The following is a 21,865-nucleotide window of genomic DNA, read 5'->3' as shown; positions in this document are numbered from 1 at the left end:
TGTCTCTGTCATACCTCGTGATAGTAAATGACTCAGCAGGTTTTGTTGCCTGACGTTAGGAGTCATGAGAGAACCCAGAATAGAGCCTGCAAGACGAGGGAGGTGTTTAATAACCGAGAAAAGCCAAGGGTTGTGTGAGGTTGAGAATTTTGGTTGTCAGAGACATGTTTTGAGACGACAAGATCATGGACTAAATACCATTTTAAAAAATCAGAAATTACGTGAGGCAACATTCTTTACAGCCCGGGAGGTCATATATATCTTGTCATTAATAACGATGAAAGTTGAGATTGCAGAAGAGGAAAATCTTTTCCTCTCTTCACATGTGAAATATTCAGCTACATGTGGTCTTTTTATATCAACTTATAGTTTTTATAGTTCGTCGGTGCGTGATCAATATTTTCCCTTTCAGTTAAGCCTGACCATTGCCGAGCCATCAAGAAAAATCAAAGCAGGAAGCGGAGGATAGAAAAATCAACATTAATTTCCCTTTTAGCTTGCAATCAAGAAAAGGAGGTTTTCTGTGCTTAACAAGGCCAGTCAACGTTTCTATATTTGTAATCTCATTATTCTCGTTGAAAGCGCACAGAGAAGAAAATCATCTCTCATTTAACAACATATTAGAGAATTCAGTGTTGTTTCGCAATGCAGCCAGATCACAAAGTCAAGTACTGAATGCTTAAAGGCTTATAACTGATCATGTGTGTGCTCTTGTAGACGTGTGGCTTCGGGAAATATAGCTTCAAGCCCAGCCTACAGCCAAAATATAAATGGCAAATCCAAGAATTTGGAATGAAATCATTGTATTTCTTTTCTATCTCACGAAAGTGCAGAGAGAAGAAAATTCTTCATGGAAATTCTTAAATGACAAATTCTTGATGCAGCACACGGCCTGTTTTAAAATGAGTAAGGCCTTAGAAAAAATAATTTGGATTTAAATATTTCCAGTACTCACCTCATCATCTTATTAAGTTCCTTGTAAATAATATTTTTAAACAATTAACACAGTTATATAATAATTTATTGTTAAATAAAAATAATTGATTAGAGAGTATTTGATTTAACTATCAAACCAATCTCGATTACATTTAATTATAAAGGTAATAACCATTCCTCTCTCTCTCTCTCTCTCTCTCACATATATATATATTTTAAATCATCAAATTGTGTTTTTGAGGTTAATTATATTTTCAAATTCGATAGCCTGCTAAAGATTAATTTTTTTTTTTAAGATCCAAGTGAAAATTACTTATTTCAAGCTCATATTAAACACTATATATTTACGTCTCAAAAATACAAATCATCTATATAATTTTAATTGGCACTACTTAGTTCTTAACTAAAAAATATAAACCCTTTTTTTTATTAGCTACCCGTTAAAACTTAGGAAAATTCTTAAACTTTCTTGAAACTAAAAAGAAAAAAATAAAATAACCCTAACTATTTGTTAAGAGAATTGGGATTTGACACTAAAAAATCATAATCAATCCTTAATTTTTAAAAGTACAGTCAATACAAGAGTGCTTGTAAAAAAACAGAGATATAAAATTCAGGTTTTTCTCTAGCCTATTATTATTTTTTTTTTTTACAAGATATAAGTTTATTTAAACAATTACCCCCGCTTACCACACGTGCACACAGCTCGCACACGTTTGTACATTTTGACAGCACGGGCTTGTAACAGCTAGCCAGATCACCATTGTACTAGCTGCTGATTGATACCAACTCAACAATTAATATTCCACACCAATTTCTCTATCACTGACACGTGTTTTTATCTCCCCAGATAAAGTTTAAACCTCATGAATTGACTGTATAAATACACATTTAGTCTATATTTATTAACTTAAACATTAAAGGAGTCGTTATCCCTACAAATGAATAATTTTTCAATAAAAATCCCAACCTAAAACAGAGCCAGCTTAGAATAATGAATTTGTCAAAATCAAATATCTTTAAACAATATAAAATTTATTTTACATATCATAATAACAATTCTGAAATGAAACGTAACATCAATTAGCAATAACTTCCGAAACAATAAAGACAACTCTGCTAAACACGGCGTACAAAATCATAAAATAAAAAGAACTCAAAATAACAAATATCGAGGCACCAAGAAAGCCCAACAAATGCGAAAAAACACCAGCTATCAACCGTCCGATCTAAAAGGGTGCGTTTGCTTTTCACTTTCCGTGCCGAAAAGCATGACAATAACATCAGCACATCAAAACGAGCACTCAATTTAACAAAAAAAAAAATTGGAAAAGCCGGTAATGCCAATAACTCTCACTAGAAGGCTTGTCCAGTAAGCGGTTGTTTTTCAAATAACTTTTCATGCCGAAAAGCATGCTAATAATTTTTTTTCATTTTTTAAAAATTATTTTTGATATCAGCACATCAAAACAATTCAGAAAGTATAAACCGCACTTAATTTTAACAAAAAAAAATAATTTTTTTTTTACAAAGCAGGTTGGATCGCAATAGCAAACGGGCTGTAACTAGAATACAGAGCCCACGGAACCAAGCAAGCCCAAAGAGTGAGAAAAAGTCACAGCCATTAGATTCCAATCTAGAAAGCATACACCAACCGTCCGATCTAGGTCTCCCTATGAAACCCAGCATAAAAACAAAATACCATCTCGCACAAACCTCACAACTGTGTTAGGGTTTTTCCTTCTCTCTCTCTACACTCCCAACCGTCTACCTCCGAGGTTAAAGAGACAGCCGCACTTTTGCTGTCCGCCTTGACAGAACACTATCTTTGTGTCTTGGCCCTCAGTTTTGCTTTAATCCTTACCTTCCTTTTAGTTTTAGAAACTAAACTAGTAAAAAATGGTGAACAAACTATCAAAGGCTGATAAGAAAATCGCTTATGACGCTAAGCTGTGCCAATTGCTGGACGAGTACAGCCAGATCTTGATTGCAGCAGCTGATAATGTTGGGTCTAACCAGCTGCAAAATATCAGGAGGGGTCTTAGAGGTGACTCTGTGGTGCTCATGGGAAAGAATACCATGATGAAGAGGTCTGTTCGGATCCATTCTGAAAAAACTGGAAACAAAACTTTCCTTAACCTTATCCCTCTCCTTCAGGTATACAACAATATAGATTATCTGGTTCCTTTTATTTATTTTTTTATTGTGCTTAAGTTGCTCATTTTTGTTTTGACTAATGCTAAATTTACTGTTTTGTTTGAATAGGGTAATGTCGGGTTGATTTTCACTAAAGGTGATCTCAAGGAAGTGAGCGAGGAGGTTGCGAAGTATAAGGTGCTGTAAGCTAATTCCAATTCCTTTTTATTGTTTCACATTATTGTTAATCTACATTGTGGTGTTATACTGTATGCTTGAATTCCCTCCGTTTTTTAATCTCACTAGTCTCCGTAACAAAAAAAATGCATAGTTATGCTGGTTTTTGTTGTTTAGAACTATTAATCATCTGTACTTTGTCGTTACATGTCTGTGAATACCAACACATTACCAGTTGCCATTTCTGGTTTGTGAGATTTACACAAAATGAAGATTAATGGCAATTTAAAGAATTTTGGCAATGTCTCTGGAAACAAAAAAACTTTAATATCATGTATGTTGAATTATCCCAAGTGATATTATTAAATGGTGGTGAGCAAATTTATAATTGGGATTTCCTAGCTTTGATTGAAATTATAACGAATGCATGCTTGTTGCTAATAGAGACGCCAAACAAAATTTGCTCATGAATTCTATTTATACTACTAGAAAACAGAGTCATTTTTTTTTGTCTGGTGATTGAAGATATTTTTTATAAATTGTTTGTCACTAATTTTTCAAATGCATTTCTTTGATTTGTTAAAACAGGTTGGAGCTCCTGCTCGTGTTGGTCTGGTTGCCCCAATTGATGTTGTTGTACCTCCTGGCAACACAGGGCTTGATCCATCCCAGACCTCTTTCTTCCAGGTCTGTCACCTATATCTCATGATGATAATGTTTGTGCTTATAGATTTTGGGATTTTTTTTGTAACGCAGTTCTGTAGCTTTCTGGTGCTTGTTGTTTTTCTCTTAACTCTTATAGCTGCTTTACTCTTTTCTACAGGTGCTCAATATTCCAACCAAGATTAACAAGGGTACAGTTGAAATTATCACCCCAGTCGAGCTGATCAAGAAGGGTGACAAGGTTGGCTCTTCTGAGGCTGCTCTACTGGCAAAGCTTGGCATTAGGCCATTTTCTTATGGTCTGATTGTCTTGTCTGTTTATGACAATGGCTCTGTCTTCAGCCCCTCGGTGCTTGACCTGACAGAGGATGACCTTGTTGAGAAGTTTGCTACTGGTATCACTATGATCACCTCCTTGTCACTGTCCATCTCCTACCCAACCCTTGCTGCTGCACCACACATGTTCATCAATGCCTACAAGAATATTCTCTCTGTTGCAGTTGCAACTGAATATTCTTATCCTCAAGCAGAGGAAGTGAAAGAGTTCCTGAAGGTTTGTTATTTGTTTATTCATTAACTGGACTATATTCCATGTTCAGACTTAAATTGTAGTTATGCTACCTGTTGCTGTAGACTGTTCTAACGTTCTTGTTTGATTGCAGGATCCTAGCAAGTTTGCTGTTGCAGCAGTTCCTGTCGCTGCCGCCGCCGCTTCTGGTGGTGCCCCAGCTGCTGCCAAGGAAGAGGAGAAGAAGGAAGAGCCAGCAGAAGAGTCCGATGATGACATGGGTTTCAGCCTTTTTGACTAAGTTTTATTTTGGTTTTTATCTAGGAATTTACCATGCTGTGGCTAATCACTTAGTTTTTCCTATATTCCTTTTCTGTCTTACTAGTTTTTTTCTGACAATTTGTTTTTGAGCCATTTAGCAAGTCATGAAAGCATGGTAGGTTGTTGTTTTCCTGCTATTCTTATTTAAATCTTTTGAATTTTGTTTATTTTTTCCTGTTCTGTCTTCCTAGTTTTTTTCTGACAATTTGTTATTAAATTACTGAGCAAGTCATGAAAGCATGGTAGGATGTTGTTTTCCTGTGATTCTTATTTAAATCTTTTGAATTGTGTATTTTTACCCTGACTGCACTTTGAAGCAGTTGATTTGCAAATAAGTGAAAGCTACCCTCATGCTTAGCTGGTCGACGTAAGGAAAACATGTTCCCTACTCGTGGATAGAAACATGGCAAGGTGTAATAGAATTTCTTCACTTGCCTTAAAATAAACCTGTTTTCTAATAAATTCGATCTTTTAAATTATTGCTATGCTTCACAGCAAATGTTTTGCGCTTAAAGATTTCCATGAATTCTTCGATCCTGTGTTGAGATTGGACTGGCGGAAAAAGATTTAATGAAAACGTTAATGAAGGCCAAAATTGTTCTCGACTGGAATCTCTTGCCATGAAAAAAGGGGACAAATCGAAATAAATGTTTTCGTCTTCACTGATTATTTTTATCAGATTCACGGGCTTTGCAGATCCCCTCGGTAAAGGTCCTTCTCGTGTGGCCATGTTCTTCTTGTTCAAGCCTGGACAAGTATTGTCTAAGGCTATCATCAGGTTTGCTTTACCATAGATGATCTGTAAACCGTGTTAGCTCTTTCTCCGATCAAGTTTCTTAAACTTCTTTATGATAGTGGCCATCTTTAGGTATGCTCCGCCATGAATAAGTCCGGAGCCTTTGCCCTTGATTGTTCCCCCATGAGAGGTGTGAATCCTGTCTTTGATTGTTACCTGAAGAGCAAGTTTCTTTATCTTCTTCGAGAGCAGAAGTAGAAAGAGATTTAAGTGCACGTTTCCACGAGTTATTTCTATTTCATCTTGAGTTTGAGCCATTGTGCTTTCATTTGTACGGAGGCAGTCTTGTGCTTCCTCTTATGGCTTTGTAATATGTTCGTGTTAATGAGATCTTCTCTTTCAAAAAATAAAAATCAAATCGAAGACAACAAAGCTTTAGCCGGATCAACTGAACCATCATCTGGTTCCCATTTTCTCGAGTCAAGTGTGGACTTTTTTCACCATCCAAGTGCCATTCACTAAGTTTCGAGTTCGAGACCGGTTTTTGAAGGTGGTAATTAGGTAAAAACGCAAAGATACTGTTCCATTGTTTTTTACAGAAACGCAAACCCGAAAAACCACTCCTCGTCAGGTATCAGGTGCTGTAGCTTCCGTACTTGATTGAGACTTGGTGCTCCTCCTTTAACCGCCGCTTCACCTGCAAATTGCAATGTTCCAATATTTTTTGAACAAAAATGAGAGATTTTTTAATTTGCTGCAATGGAAGCTGCTTCCGTAATCATGGTTTGGTTAGAAGCGAAGAAAATTCTTGGAAATATGACCCGTGAAAAAAGTTTTAACCTCTTATAAATTATTATTGAAAATAAATGGTTGGGTAAATATTTCATTTGTCATTTTCTTCGTAACAATTGTAGTCACGTGTATCAATCAGAAATTCAGGAAGATAAACTCTTGGGATTTGTTGGAGAAATTCAAGGTATCGATCAATCAATTTGTAATAAATATAATTGATCTATTTCCCTGTTCTCATGGGAATTTTCTAGTCTCTAAATAATAACAATTCAATTTTAGATATTGTGCTTTTTGTGTCTAGAAAGTAGGTGGGGTCATATTCTCCACCTAATTTATTTTGAATTCAATGATCTAGGTGGATTCGAAAGAAATAACATGATAATTAACAAGGATTTTAAACATTATATTTGTATTATGCACTAGATAAATTCTATTAAATTTAAATTTAATAATTTAGATGTAATAAACTTGTCCGATAGAAAAACATGAAAAGGATCTCAATTTAAAAACTATATTTATTTTACAAAAAAAACATTATAATCTTTGCAAAAAACATTATCATCTGTAAAATAAATAACTTTTTATTTATGATTCTTGTATGATAGTAATAAAATGAGTAAAATTTGCAATATTTATGATAATAAAAATCATATTTTTAATGATAATTATGGTTTTAGTATTTGTGATAAGATATTAATTATTGTGATAATAATAATGACGATATCAATAATGAAATAATAATCACTTTAATAATAAAGCAGTATAGTTGATGATGATGATGTGATAATGATTATCATAATAACAATAGCAGCAATGCTATAAATTTATAATAAGATGGTAATATAATAAAGATTATACTAATAATAAGATTATGGTCAATGTATAATATAGTGATCATAACCATGAACCATGATTGTGTGGTAGAAAAATTTTTTACTAAGAGATAATAATATTACTAATAAGATAGTGGCTGATTAAGTTGAAGTGAAAATGACAACAATAATAATGAGATGAAAATAGTAGTTATGAGATAACAATAATATCCGATGGTATTAGTGTTATAATAACTTAATAGTGTAGTTTTTTCACTCCATGTCAAATTAAACTAGTTTTTTTTTCAAATTAATTCAATTCAAGAGTTAATTAGTCAATATTTAGTGTTTATTTAAGAATGATGAATAAAAAAAAAGTTTTTTTCTGAAAAAAAAAATTATTTTTTAAAAATAAACAGTCTCATTCTTTACCTTTTCTTATTATCTGTTCACTTTTCCTCACACGAAATTTAAGATGGTATTAAAATGAGTTTTACCTACCGACGCGCTTCATCATCATTGTTATCTAATATCTAGTACTTCCCAATCAAACTATTATTGATTTTAAGGTGCGGTGTTCTCCAGCCATGCTTCCACATTATTATTGGGCCTTCAGCCTATTTCATGACCCGGCAATGCCTCCACTAGTTTTCATTTTCAACACCTGACTTGCTTAATTTCTTACAGTTTTGTTTTTTTAGGCCATGTTTCATAGCAGACCTGTTACTAATATCTTGTTTGGTATTGCTCGACAAAAAATCTCATTCAAGATATTGATGATGGCAAAACGATCACTTGGTTATAATTAGTGCCCTTAAAGGGAGGGTTATTGGAGGCATGGAAGCTTCTTCGCAAGCCTAACTTTTAGTTTAATCACGGCGTCCAAAGACAAGGACATTCTTACCAATACCACGACTATTACAGTATTATTTCATGTTTACAAGCATAATTTTTCACGCAGGAGCATGTTCAACAACTACTTGCGATTATCAATCCCATCAGATCAAATCCTCAATTGCTGTGTTTCTTTCCTTCCTGGCTATATTTTTAGACCTACCGACGAAGAAGCAATTGACAGCTTATTGATTTATTCCATAATAAGTAGCGGTGCTCCTACCTTTTTTCTGTCTACAAGGAAAGCTAGCGAAAATGCTTCAGAGATAGTGACGATCCCAGACCTTTAAATTGACCTGGAAAGGATTTCTATATTATTTCTCTAATGGTTGTTTAAGAAATGTCAGTGTCTGTCAATCAGTCCATTTATCGTCATGTTGGAGTTGGACCATGGCAATTCTAACGGCTAAAAACCAAATTGCAAACCTAACCAAATCGATTTCCATGGATTTCATTGTTTAAAGGAGTATAGCTATGGTGTAAATGATTGTATCTTGTTGGTCTACATCATTTCACATGGGTTCCATCAGGGTTCAAGATTGTTTGTTTTTGTTTTTGTGAAATAGTTATACTTTTAAAAATAATTAAATTTTTTTGCTTAAATTTTTTTGTATGTAATTTTAGATTATTTTAAAGTACTGAATAAAAAATAAAATTTTAAAAATATATTAACTTAATACATTTCTAAAACAAAAACTTTGAAAAAGATTATTGAAATTTTGTAACCTACATCCTCTATTTTCTAGGGGGTTTACCAATAAATTTTAGTGGTCAGAGGAGGGGCCTTCCTGCTCTGACTCTGAGGGGATTCTCCATCTCTTTCAAATTTTGATGTCAAAACTTCAACATTTGGAGTGGATTCGGGCTGCATTCTTACCTAACTTCGAGATCAGTATCTTGGCCTATTGGGCTGCTACGATTGATTCGGACAACAAGTCTTTTTTCTTGACTGATGGAGATTGCAGACTTTGGTTGACTGCACCAAAAAGTATCTACAGCAAGGCATACCTCGGTTATTTGTCAACGCGGTGTTCGTTAAAAAAATGTTTAATGCTTAATAGTGGATCCCCACCGGCAACTCAATCCATGCTTGCATTCCATATGTAGGGGTCATCAACTGTTCAAGAGAAATGAAATTCGAGTGTCTTTATATAATCTATTAAATTAAATTAGACCCGGGATGTTTACAGGATTCAATAAATTCATAAATCATCGATACTCTCGAACCTGTCATGTGTCCTCTCGAACTAATCTTAATTCTCTTCTTAGTGGATTAGACATGCATACTCCTGAACTAACCTAGTATTCATTCTTAATAAACCGTTCATTTATTTTCTTGAACAGTCCTTCCTCGGTAAACTTGTTGTGCGTCCCCCAAGACTAACCTTGCTTTCTTTCCCCTCTCGGGACATGGCTTATACCTTTTGAATCCAACTCTTACACCCGAATGCACCTATATTCAATTGCTACAGCCTAATCCAGCTACTATCCCGCGCACACTATCCTTTGATCATCAAACATTGTCTATTGCCACCAACTACGGAGACAAATAGCATATGCAGTAAATAAAATCACAATATCTTGGCAATGTGTCCTCCCAAGGATTGGTCTTATTACTGTCATCAATAATACGCAACTCATAATTAAAACTCAAAACTAAGACAACTAAGACAGCTTTTGCACCGACCTGTTGTCACTCTTAGTCCTTGTCTCTAATTAAGTATTTCAAAACTGTATATGACGAGTACATTAATCACTATACCCTTACATTAACACATTTACATGGCTATATAAATATCATCGAACCCCGTAATAAGGGATCTTCTATGAGAGAGAGACGCGTCATCCTCGTCTTTAAACTTAATCATGCAAACACACGGAATACAACCTCTAAAGCTTCATTCCTCTCATGCTTGAGCTAACTTTAAACATTGGAGGGGCGTCTGATCTTAACGAGAGACTTGTTTTCATGGTAACTAGGTTCAATCTTCTCAACCTTCTAATTTATCCATTACCCTTAGAAAAAACACCTTGATCTCAATGGGGTTTTTCGTCAACCTTATCAGTGCAATATTCATCTTAGTTCCCATTTGGTTCAGTGTTGGTGTTGTTTTTCAAATTATTTTTTATTTAAAAAATATTAAATTGATATTTTATAGTATTTTTTTAATGGTTTTGATATGTTTATTTTAAAAATAAAAAAAATATTTTTTTGATGTATTTTCAATTTAAAAATATTTTTAAAAGCTTTTTATATCATATATGAAACAGGCACTCAATGAATAGCTTGAATAGCATGATATTCGATATCGCTATCATTTCAATTAATCTCATCGTTCATATGATGAAAATTTTAAGTTCAAAATATGAAACAACATATTATCAGTGCAAAAAAATCCTTACAGATAGGAATTAAGGCTTCAAGTATTGAAGGAGAGAAAAATGATAACAAATAATTTTATATAAGTGACCTTGCAAATTAATTAAGAAAATAAAGTTCACAATCGATATCCATGATCCTGTAATCACGGTGATACGCGTGGCAGTCTCGACATGACTCCATCCTATATCGAGATCTTGTTTCCCATGGGAGCTTATATGCTCTTGAAAGTAATTTATGACTTTCGAATTGCAGCAAGGAGGCAAATGGTCGCATCAAATCGAATGTAGTGTCTATCCACAGCACGGCCACCAGATCATGTAAGATCAACAGGGAGGCAGGGTTTCCTTTTTTATTTTATTTGTTTTTCCAAGACACTTTGGCTGTGTACGATGATTAATTTAGTAATAATAATAATAATAATAAAAAGTAATTAATTTGCAAAGACCGACAATGCTATCTCTCCTGTCTTGTTTTAGAAATCTTTCTCTTTAATTTGGCTGTGAGGAATCTTATAAGATGGATTGATTAGATCAGGATGGTTCGAGGAGTCATGAAGCTGGAAAGGTCATCGAAAATACTGTGGATAATTTCAAATTATGGTCAGACAAGTATAGAATCCACACAAGAAGAGCTTGAGAAGCAGGGGAAAGCATACCTGAGATTCTTCTTTTATTTAGTATTTATTCCAGCAATTCTCAACAGTTTTACAACTCATCACGTGGGTGGAGGCCTGGAATATATAACAGAGATAGTGTTTCCTCCTGGCATGAATGTTAGATGTTTTTCATTTATTCTGTATTTAATCCAAACGAGGCTCGATTCAGATCACCACATCTTCGAGCTAATCAAAACAGTCAAGTGACTCGAATCGATCATGACAAAAAATAAAAATAAAATGTTTGATGTTTCATTCCTTTTTTATATATGCCGGGGACTGGACAAAATTGAGATCGCCACATCAAATGCAAATCAATTAATTATGAAACCAGATTAGGGTGCTCGAGGGATAACTGTTAAATAAGTTTAGATAATTGTGAGCTGAACTGTGGTGGGATTGCCTAGCCACACACACACTGTTTTTCCATTTTTCATTCACTTAATTGCGACTAGCGTATTCAAGTATTCTTCTTCTTTTTCGTTTTTGATGGATTGGAGTAACTGCTTGATCCAAGCAAAAGGGCTAAAAACCAAATTAACCATGTAGATTCAGATTCCGTTCAATTTTGCATTTTAAAAGTATTATTAAAAAAATAATTTCTTTTATTTTTTATTTACTTCTAATTATATATATATATATATATAAATCATTATGATATATTATTATCAAAAATAAATTTTAAAAAATAAAAAATAATAATATTTTAAAATAAAAAATATTTTAATAAATAACCACCCCAATATCTAATAAATATCTCACTTGCATCTGAACGTGCGGCTGCTTTGTAAGTGATATGAAATTATTCTTTGATGCTCGAAATCTCCGTATTGTGGACGAAACTGGTCACTCATCTTCTGCCGCACCTGCAACATCCTCTAAGCAGCATTTGGATAAGAGAAAAAGGAACGGTGAAAAGTTGAGTAAAAAATAAAAAATAAAAAATAAAAGTGGAGTGGAGAAGCAACTAGATAAATGATAAATCGAGCTACGACGCTAATGCCCCATTATAGGGCCCAAAACATGCTTCCTTGCTAGGAAACCTGGGTGCTAGCTCGCCATTGACTCCCATCAGAGTCAAAGACACCATGCTCTTAATCAGATAAACAATGAATAAACAAGTGCACCCATTTTTTCAAAAATTATTAAATAAATATTCTCTCTTTGTTCACCAAATTTCCTTCTCTCCGAAATTGCAGATTCCGAAGCCCATAAACATCATACTTCTCTTGCTAGACGTGGAAGCCAATCAAATCCTTCACAGCTCCAACTGCAAAAGCCACGTGTCGGCAATCCAACTGCCTTTTCGGCACCGCTAATGTGACCTGATTTGTCCACATAAATCCGACAGGTGGGCAGTAGATAACGGTGGGTGGCGCACGTGATTGCCATGCCATCACATTCTTGTGCTCCCCCGCGTGGCTAGGTGGCAATCAAAAAGCGGTGCCGAGTTGGAAGCCACCACGCCGAGTCTGTTTTAGACTAGCAATGAGCGTTCGACATGTGTACTGATCTGGCTCCATGCGGCAGCTTTTTTTGAAGGCGGTAAACACGGTGACCGGATCTAATTATTCATGTTCCGAGGAGAGATCAAAAACCAATTAAAATTAAATAAAAAAGGGCGCTATTTCTTTAGACTTTCCAAGGCCAGAAGTGCACGGCGACCTAAAACAAGATACCTGTCAAACACTAATCAAATTAGTGCGTATCATCTGAACAAACAATAAACCATGGATAGCGGATTTCCCCATCTTTGATAGATTTTGAAGGTTCTACAAAATATCTTTAAAATGTCCATACATATCCCAAAAATAGTTGACAAAAGCAACTGCATGTACTATCAATTATCCATACAATTTAATCTTATTTTCAGTAACATCCCAGTATATTTTATATTATAAAAATTTCACAGCGCTAATACTGTAACTATTAAACATTTACAATATACAACAAAGATAGAAAGAAATAGAAAGGAGAGATAAAATCTTAAGAGTTGATATTTTGTTAATGAAAGAGATAATTCTTATCAATTTTTATGGGATCAATATGATATTTTTCTCAATTCTCCCTAAAATATTTCACTATAAGTACATGTGTGTGAATATTTATATTTATTGATATTTTTTAAAATCCTAATTTTACTTTTAAGCTTTCTTTCTTTTTCTATTTTTCCTTCGCTGGATATCGAGATTTAGCTGAATGGGATTCCTTTGATTGCCCTTTTATACAGAAATGCATAGACAACGCCTGAGGACGGCATATTTACTTTATCTTCCGCTTGGGCAACATGGGTCTCGCATGATTGCGTCATGATTTGGATAAGGATACATGGATGGTAAAGATTGAATTCTAAGCTAGATGATAATATAGAGAATGATATGGTGATGCAGGTAATCAAAAATAAAATCTAGATTTTTTAAAATATATATAGATGTACTAGTAGGTATCATTCTCATCACAATCAAAAATATATAGATACGATGCAGATATAAAAATATTTAAAAATATTACACAATTAAAAAACAACTTAAATTAAAATATCAAAATCAATTAAAAAAACAAACAAACCTTGATTTAAATTAATATTCATTATCAAATTTTTTACAAATGATCATCAATGCAGATATATATCAATTCACACTTCTAATATTCACTATTCGAACTATTTTTCTATCTTTTCTTAATTGCAATTAATTAAAAAACAATCAATGTAATAAACTCTAACTACTAGACAACTCGAGACAAACACTAGAAATTTAATATAGTAACAATGTTAAGAATCAAAGAGATTGATAAACCTAAACATCACAAGCACAAATAATTGCATTTAATGTTTTTGAATATTCTTTCTAATATCTAATAATTTTCAACACAACAAATGATTAATCTTCGTTGCTTCATATAATAAAGAGATCAAAACAATTAAGGGTTAGAACCCCGCAGTAAATTGCAACAAATAATAAACTCGTAGGCCTTCTAATAATTAAACAAAACAATTAAGAAAATAAACATTGATTAATATTCAATACGTAAAATATAAATTGAACAGTGAAAACAAAGTAGAACTCATCTTTTTTTTATTGATTTTGATGCTTCTATTTCCTTTAACCAAATAAAAATTTAGTTATATATATAGTACCATCACGAAAACTGTATATGAGAAATAAAATATAGAATAAATAAGAGGGGAGAAAGAAGCAAGAAGTTTGATATAATCTCACCCCTTCTTTGATATGTTTGCTTTTTTTTTTTTTGAAAGCCTATGCAGTCTCTTAAAAATACTTTTAATATTAACATCTAATAACAACCATCAAATCTAAATAGTTAATAAAATTATTAAAAAATAAAATAAATTCCCAGCATAACAAGAAAAGTGATATATTCAACTAAAATTCATACACCAAATTTGAAAGCTTCCAAAAGTAAATCACATCCTAATATATTTACATGTTAAAGGATGTTTTAGCACGTTGACAATATAGATGCAATGAGAACTTTATGCCAGATTTCAATTTCGATGAAAATCATTATATCTTAAAACTCAAAACATGAAAATTATAGATGTAACAGTCTTAATTTTTTATGAATACTCAGTATATATATATATATATATATATATATATTGAGTCTACAAGTTGAGACTATTACAGTAGAGATATTTCCTAGGGTTCCATGTTATTTTAAATAATCTTAATTTGAGCTTAAATGAGAGAGTTATGTCCATATCATGAAGTCATGTGTCAAAACTACTCAAAATAGCTTAATTAACTTCGTTTTACTCTTAACGCCTCTATTTATATTCTAAATTGAAATATTAAAATAATAAGTATATTTAGGCATCAAATAAGTATAAAATAATAAATATTACAAGAGAAAAATAAGACATTTTAAATTTTACTTGAGTAACTAATTATATTTTATTAGCTACTCTATGAACTTGTTTTAAAGAAAAAAAAATACAACTAGAAAAGAGAAATTACAAGTATAAATATTTTTAGTGGATCATATGTTTTATTTTTTATTTCTTTTCATGTTTATCTTCTTTTTAAGTGGTTTTAAAAAGTAACTAATAAGATAAAATTATTTACTCATTAAACACCAAATTTTTTTTTTAATTCTAATACATGGCTTTATTTAACATCAATTGACAAACAGGTCTCTCCCAAAACAAAAAAAATTGCTCAGTATTATTAATGTCTGAAATGATAACAAAGGACCAAAAAGAAGATTGTCGTGTTTATGTCTAGAGCCGTAAGATCTGGAAGACAAATTGGCTTTATTTCGATCGAGGAGCCGCAATAACTTTGAAATTTCCTAGTCTTGGTGTAATCTTTAGACCATTTGCCATGCCTTCCCCGTGACGAGAGGCTGAAGGCATAGTTTTAAAACCCGGACCGGCCCGGCGGGTCGACCCGGGACCCGGCTGACCCGGGCATGGAACCGGTCCGGGTGAAGGCCAAAACCCGCTTGGGATTTGGCCCGGCCAAACCCGGTTGACCCGGTGGGTCGACCCGGGACCCGGTCGACCCGGCCAAACCTGGGTGAGACCCGGTCACTTTTTTTTTTCTTTCCTGTCAATGAAAACGACGTTGTTTTCAGCTTTCTAAAGTGACAAAAGTCACAAAACGCAGAACGGCTGAAGACTAAAGAAAGACTGATGAAGAATGCACCAAAATCATTAATTCAGTAACCTAATTCCTCTTTGAAACCCAGCTGAGGAGCTGAGGGGGCAGGGGACGTCGAGCCATCGAGCCCAATCGCTGCCATCAATTCATTGTTCGTTGCTTCATTCGTAGCCCAGTCACCTCAGGTATGTTTCTCTAGCTTGATTTTTGTCTTCTCTTTTGCCAATCAACTCAGTTTCTCTAGCCCGATTTCAACTTCTGCCAAAAAAAATAAGAACTTTGTTGTTTGCATGATGAATGCTGTTACTGATTCTGGGGACGTAGTCGATCACATGCTATTTTACAACTTGCTGTTAAGAAGCACAGCGAAGTAAAGGACTCCAGGAGGAACAATGATGTGAATGAGTCTAAAAGTGGAAAATAGTTGGGGAAATTTCATTTATTGATCTTGCTGGCAGTGAACGAGGCGCAGACACCACTGACAATGACCGGCAAACAAGGTACCCTTTATCTGAACCATACTCTTCATCTCTTTTTTTGCTCTAACTTCAAGTTCATTACTCTGGTTTTTGTTAATTACTCTGGTTTTTGTTAATTACTGACTCTACTCCATTGCTTGAGTTTTTAAGAATCCATTTATTATTTCATGTCAATCAAATACGATTTGTTGATCAGCAACATCAAGGCCTGTTTATGCTGCATGACTAGTGTGCCAATAGGACGGGTTTCCTCAGATTTTTTTCTCTTTCCAGCTTGGTCTGTCTAAAGAATTTGGGGACAAAAAAATACAAATTTCTATCGTAGAGATGCTAATTACTTATTTATTATGTCTGAAGCAGTTACTTTGTTTGGTAAAATTAATTTTCTGAAGAAACTTTCAGGATTTTAAGGTAAACGAGTTTACTACGTAAGACAAATAAAATTTCAAAATTTCCTAGAATGAATTTTTTCAAAGATCTTCCCATTCTTCCTGCACCTCTGTCAGGCAGTGTTTAACTATTCAATGGATTTTGGTTTTGTGATGAAGACTGGTAATGCTATCTTTTGCAATCTGGTTGCCTCTTTGGCATTGCATGGTTAATTGGGGCCATCAATCAGCTGAGTATCCCATACACATGTTTAGAATTCATTGACCTGGTGGTGGGCGAGCTAATTTTCTTCTAATTAAGGTGCTGGATTTTAGCTGTAATATCTAGGTTTTTTTTAGGAGAGTCAGGTCTTGTTATTTTTTTGGTATCTTGATTCATCACATTATGTTTGCTGTGGGGGTAATTTAAAGATTCAGCAAGAGATCCACACTAAGACTTCTCTAAAGCTTTTGTGTTTTTTCCTGGTTCCTGGCACCTAAACTAGCAATGCCAGTCTTGTACTGATGGGATTCATTCTCCATATGCTACATAAAACAACATAAACTAGATTGGCATTATCATTTTGCCTGATGTCCATCCTCATGACCACTGATGATGGATATGTTATACTCGTTGCAAAAAAAATTATATTTGGTTTGTATTTTGGATATTGAATTAAATTTATGTTGTTGGTTTATAATTTAAATTTGATTTAAGTAAGTGTTGTATTGTAATTAGTTATGTATTTTTTTTTATATAGGTTTTTTTGAGTTGACCCGGGTCAACCCACCTGACCCGTGACCCAGAGGGTCGACCGGGTCAATGACCGGGTCGGGTTTCAAAACTATGGCTGAAGGATATCAATTGAAGGGCCAGATGTGCAGGTATTTCCCCTGAAAACACGGGAAAATTAGAGTCCACTGACTCCTAGGAAGCCGACAATGACACTACTGTGATTATTGATCGAGGCAGTGTTTGTTTGTGTTTTTAAATCTACATTTTTTTTTTTTGAATTTTTTTTTTTAGTTTTAAATTATTATTTTTTATGATTTTTTATATTTTTAATATATTGATGTAAAAATAAATTTTAAAACATATAAAAATTTATTTTGATATATTTTAAATAAAAATAATTTTAAAAATAACTTTTACATTAATCTCAAACACACTCTAAAAAATAATTAATAATTAAACAATACTTGTATAAATCCTAGAAATGATTATTATTTGAAGTTGAACAATAATCCCGACATGTGAAAATTAAAATCAATAAAAATAATAGCTGTAGCATGAGAAGTAGAAATTTATATATTAATTAGAAAGAAATTATCATAAATCATCTCAGTCAATATAAATTTTTTATTGAATTATAAAATAGAGATTTAATTATTTGAGAAAACAAATGATACTAAAATACTAAGTTGACAGTTCATTGACATTCATTATGAAACGTGATAGCTATAGATTTTTTTAGACCATAGTTAAATGCGTTCAATACTAAAAACAACTAGATGATAAATTCGAAGTAAAACAACTAATGTAAATTCTAGATTTCTCTCCGGGTCTTCCAATGATGAATTTGTTTTTCATTTTTCAAAAAAAATTAAAAATCCACCCGACGTAATAATATTAAAAACACTACTAGCATCAACACCCTATCCCCTTTTAATTTAAAACCAAACACGTCCCTAGAAAAACAATTACTGCATCCTTCAAAACTCGTACCCTTCCCTTTAGACATGTGTGAAGAGAATGCATTTAAGAGTGTCGGATAATTGTGCTAAACGAACATTTATCCATTTAGCGGTCGCCCTTAAAGCACCATTAGTCAAGTCCTACGATCAACTACAGCGCGTCATTGGGAATCGACGCCAGCAGAAAAATAAGAGTCGCATTAATTGAACGAGCAAAGACGAAGGTCCAACATTGGAACCGTTCCACCCCCCACCTCCTACCCCTTTTACTTCTAGAATAATCCAACGACACGCAGTTTCCTTCTGTATGCCAGAACACACCGAATACACCTTTGATGCTAGGTCCGAATGGATAAGTTTCATGTCCTTTGTCTTTCAAATTTCTTCAACTCCCCTTTTTTTCATCTCCCTATCAATTATTTAATGAAATCTAATTCCCGACATCTCTCTCACCCCCACACGCCTTTACCCCTCAACAGGCAAAATCCCCACCCCTCCCTATATATAACCTCATCAATCCCTCCCTCACCCCTCAAACAAAACTCGAAAGAAAAAAATAAAAACACAACGTATTCCGTTTGATTTCCATTTTCCACTTCCTTCTCCCAAGAAAGAATGATAGATTTAGATTGGAAAGCAAAAATGGTATCCTCCGATCCCCCGAACAAACCCCCCAGACTCTCTAGCAAGCTACATGTCTCCATCCCGGCTATACAGTTTCGTGGCATCTCAAATACCTACCCGATTCCCGCTTCCGACTCGGTTTGTTCAGCTTACGAATACTATCTCCGCCTCCCAGAGCTACGAAAGCTATGGAACCGAAAAGAGTTCTCGGATTGGAAAACAGAGTCTATACTAAAACCAGCTTTACAAGCTCTAGAAATCACTTTCCGGTTCGTTTCGACGGTTTTATCCGACAAAAGACCGTACGCTAACCGGAGAGAATGGACACGGAGGATCGAGTCACTCACCACCTCTCAGATCGAGTTAATCGCGTCTATCATTGAAGATGAGGCAGAAGATAGCACAACGCGTGGCACGGCTCCAATCGCGGACTTGAGCTCAACGGAAGGTGTTCTGGTTAGAGATGGGAGTTACGCGGAGGTATGGAAGGTTCCGGGCGAAACCACGGTGGTCAATAAAACCAGCGAGGCAAGCCTGCTCCCTAGGCTCGCCACGTGGCAGACATCTGAAGACGTAGCACAGAAAATCCTGTACTCCATCGAGTGCGAGATGAGACGGTGCCCGTACACACTAGGACTCGGCGAGCCAAACCTGAACGGAAAACCAACCCTGGAATACGACACTGTTTGCCGGCCGAACGAAATCCACGCCCTCAAAAAGAGTCCGTACGACCACATAAAGAATCAGGAAAACCAATCGGTGTACACCACGCATCAAATACTAGAGTCATGGATACATGTGGCAAAACAAATTATCCAGCGCGTAACAGAAAGAATTGGAAGCAAAGAATTTTCAAAAGCATCAAATGACTGCTATTTAATCGAGAGAATCTGGAAACTTCTAGCAGAAATTGAAGACTTGCATCTACTAATGGATCCAGATGATTTTTTGAGACTTAAAAATCAGTTACAGATGCGATCATTAGACGAAAAGTCTCCGTATTGTTTTAGATCGAGGGAGTTGGTGGAGATAACGAGATCGTGCAAGGAACTGAAGCATAAGGTGCCGGAAGTTTTAGGTGTTGAAGTAGACCCAAAAGGTGGGCCCAGGATACAAGAAGCAGCCATGAGGTTGTACAGTGAAAAAAGGGAGTTTCAGAAGGTTTATTTGCTTCAGGCTTTGCAGGCAATTGAGGGTGCTCTAAAGAGGTTCTTTTATGCGTATCAACAGGTGCTGGTTGTTGCTATAGGGAGTTTGGAGGCCAAAGGGAATGGCGTTTTGGCGAGTTCAGAGAGTTGTGACTCGTTGACTCAGTTGTTCCTTGAACCTACTTATTTTCCTAGTTTGGATGCTGCTAAGACTTTTCTGGGAGAGTCTAGGAGTCATGAACAACCTAATGGGGTGGAGAGACGGAGTCGGAGGAAGCAGTGAAGAAATCAGGGGGGTGGAAATCGGTGGGGGACTCGGTGGCATCTAAACTATAGGTTTTTTTTTCGCATAGATTATACAGTTATTCATTGGATATATGTTTTTTTTAATTGTTTCTACCATCAATGTATTGGATATCGTAAGATTTTGTCATTTTGATATTATTATTCTTGTAAAACTGTATACCTTCTACTGATCTATATTTCCACAGATTAAAAACATCATAACATCATAGTAAAGTTGTGGATCTTGCTAGTTTTCTACAAATGATCATGAATTATATCCTGTCTTTCGTTAACCTATAAAACGCATCTTGAATCCGTCATAATTTTGAGAAAGCCAGTTGTTTAATCTTGTATCAAATAACAAGTAAAATGGAAGAATTCACGGCAATTTGCATTTACCCCTGTTAATATCTTACAAGTTCTGTTATTGTATTCTCTTTTCTATATTGCGAGTGATCTATTTAAAATTAAATTAAATAATCTTGACTATCTTAGCTTTAAATCAATGACAGATATATTTTGGGGTCGAAATCATCTCTTGCTTGCATAGTGAAGGAGGATGACGTGAGAAACACACGTTTTAGAGATGGACTCTAGCTTCGCCACGGGTATTGGTCTACCGTTAGTTGAATTGGCTCACGAGCCTGTCAACTCAATCTTAAAATAGGTTTGGATCGATGCTAAAGCACGAACCATTTTTCAAACAGCATGATGCTGAAGTTACGTTTCCTGTTAAGGAAAAAACAGAATAATTATCTAAAAGGGTTAAAAAAAAACAGTAAAAACGAATAACAAGTAAAATGGAAGAATTCAAGGCAATTTTAATGTACTTTTGATAAACCTATTTTACAAGGCTCGAAAAACTCTTATTATCCTGGACATGTTGAAAGAAATGAATATGTTTCAAGTGAGGGTTTATTAATATACCAAGCTCTGCTACACAGGGGCTAGTAATGTACCAAGCCTTGGATATATTGGGTTTTGTACTAACTAGATTCAAATATAATTAGACGTGGTAATATGTCAAACCTTAAGTATGATATCATTTAAATTCAAATATAAATTTCAAACTCAAAAGATTTTTATTTGAAAATAATATATAGAAAATAATATAAATTATATATTAAGATTTTATCTAATAACTTAATTATTTTTTTTAAAAAGATCATTTTATTGATAACAAATGATCATCCTGCATGTTTTTTGATCACTTTCAACTTAATAATATCATAGATATTGAATATGCAAAAGTGAAAAATAAAAACAAATTGGAGTATCAAACAAAATTGAAAAGTTATTGAAATAGGTATTCTATATTAAAAAGAAAAAAATTAATTAATAAGGAATCCATAGTCATTCTGATGTTATTTTCCCAATATAGTTTTCAATGTTTTGTAAAGAATCTCAATCAATATAAATAGAAGATATTCAAACAAAGATGTTCCCCGCTTTATTAAGCACAAACATTATTTTTTCAGTTTTCAAATAAAAAAAAGATACAATACCTAAAAAGGCATTTACAACACCAAGTGCTTCTTTTCTTGAGTTAAAAATCAACTTAAAAATCCTAACTCTATTGTACCAGTACAACGGCTGGTGAAAACAAAATCTTTTTGGATAAACAATTA

The 21,865-nt window shown here is 34.2% G+C and overlaps 2 protein-coding genes and 1 long non-coding RNA gene across 3 annotated transcripts; all 3 read left to right on the top strand.

Moving 5' to 3' along the window:
* Positions 1-2,648: 2,648 nt before the first annotated feature.
* On the top strand, positions 2,649-5,000 carry LOC118052295 (large ribosomal subunit protein uL10). The gene is made up of 5 exons (XM_035063229.2): positions 2,649-3,093; positions 3,202-3,270; positions 3,838-3,936; positions 4,073-4,465; positions 4,575-5,000. The coding sequence occupies exons 1-5, from the start codon at positions 2,836-2,838 to the stop codon at positions 4,719-4,721; spliced, it is 966 nt and encodes a 321-aa protein (XP_034919120.1). The 5' UTR covers positions 2,649-2,835; the 3' UTR covers positions 4,722-5,000.
* A 10,636-nt stretch (positions 5,001-15,636) lies between these two features.
* Positions 15,637-17,467, top strand: LOC140955902 (uncharacterized). Its single transcript, XR_012170636.1, has 3 exons — positions 15,637-15,823; positions 15,963-16,138; positions 17,247-17,467. It is a non-coding gene; the product is annotated as an uncharacterized lncRNA (long non-coding RNA).
* A 1,156-nt stretch (positions 17,468-18,623) lies between these two features.
* On the top strand, positions 18,624-20,410 carry LOC118052296 (nematode resistance protein-like HSPRO2). Its single transcript, XM_035063230.2, has one exon. The coding sequence runs from the start codon at positions 18,796-18,798 to the stop codon at positions 20,233-20,235; it is 1,440 nt and encodes a 479-aa protein (XP_034919121.1). The 5' UTR covers positions 18,624-18,795; the 3' UTR covers positions 20,236-20,410.
* Positions 20,411-21,865: the final 1,455 nt, after the last annotated feature.

The sequence above is a fragment of the Populus alba genome, chromosome 8 (assembly GCF_005239225.2).
Source record: "Populus alba chromosome 8, ASM523922v2, whole genome shotgun sequence".
In the NCBI taxonomy this organism is placed as follows: Eukaryota; Viridiplantae; Streptophyta; class Magnoliopsida; order Malpighiales; family Salicaceae; genus Populus; species Populus alba.
This window is presented reverse-complemented; position numbering and strand designations above follow the sequence as displayed.

Excerpts from the sequence above, each read along its gene's own strand:
- LOC118052295 (XM_035063229.2), top strand. The coding sequence starts at position 2,836 with ATGGTGAACAAACTATCAAAGGCTGATAAGAAAATCGCTTATGACGCT. Across the intron at positions 3,937-4,072 it reads CCCAGACCTCTTTCTTCCAG|GTGCTCAATATTCCAACCAA; the intron begins GTCTGTCACCTA and ends TCTTTTCTACAG. Across the intron at positions 4,466-4,574 it reads AAGTGAAAGAGTTCCTGAAG|GATCCTAGCAAGTTTGCTGT; the intron begins GTTTGTTATTTG and ends GTTTGATTGCAG.
- LOC118052296 (XM_035063230.2), top strand. The coding sequence starts at position 18,796 with ATGATAGATTTAGATTGGAAAGCAAAAATGGTATCCTCCGATCCCCCG.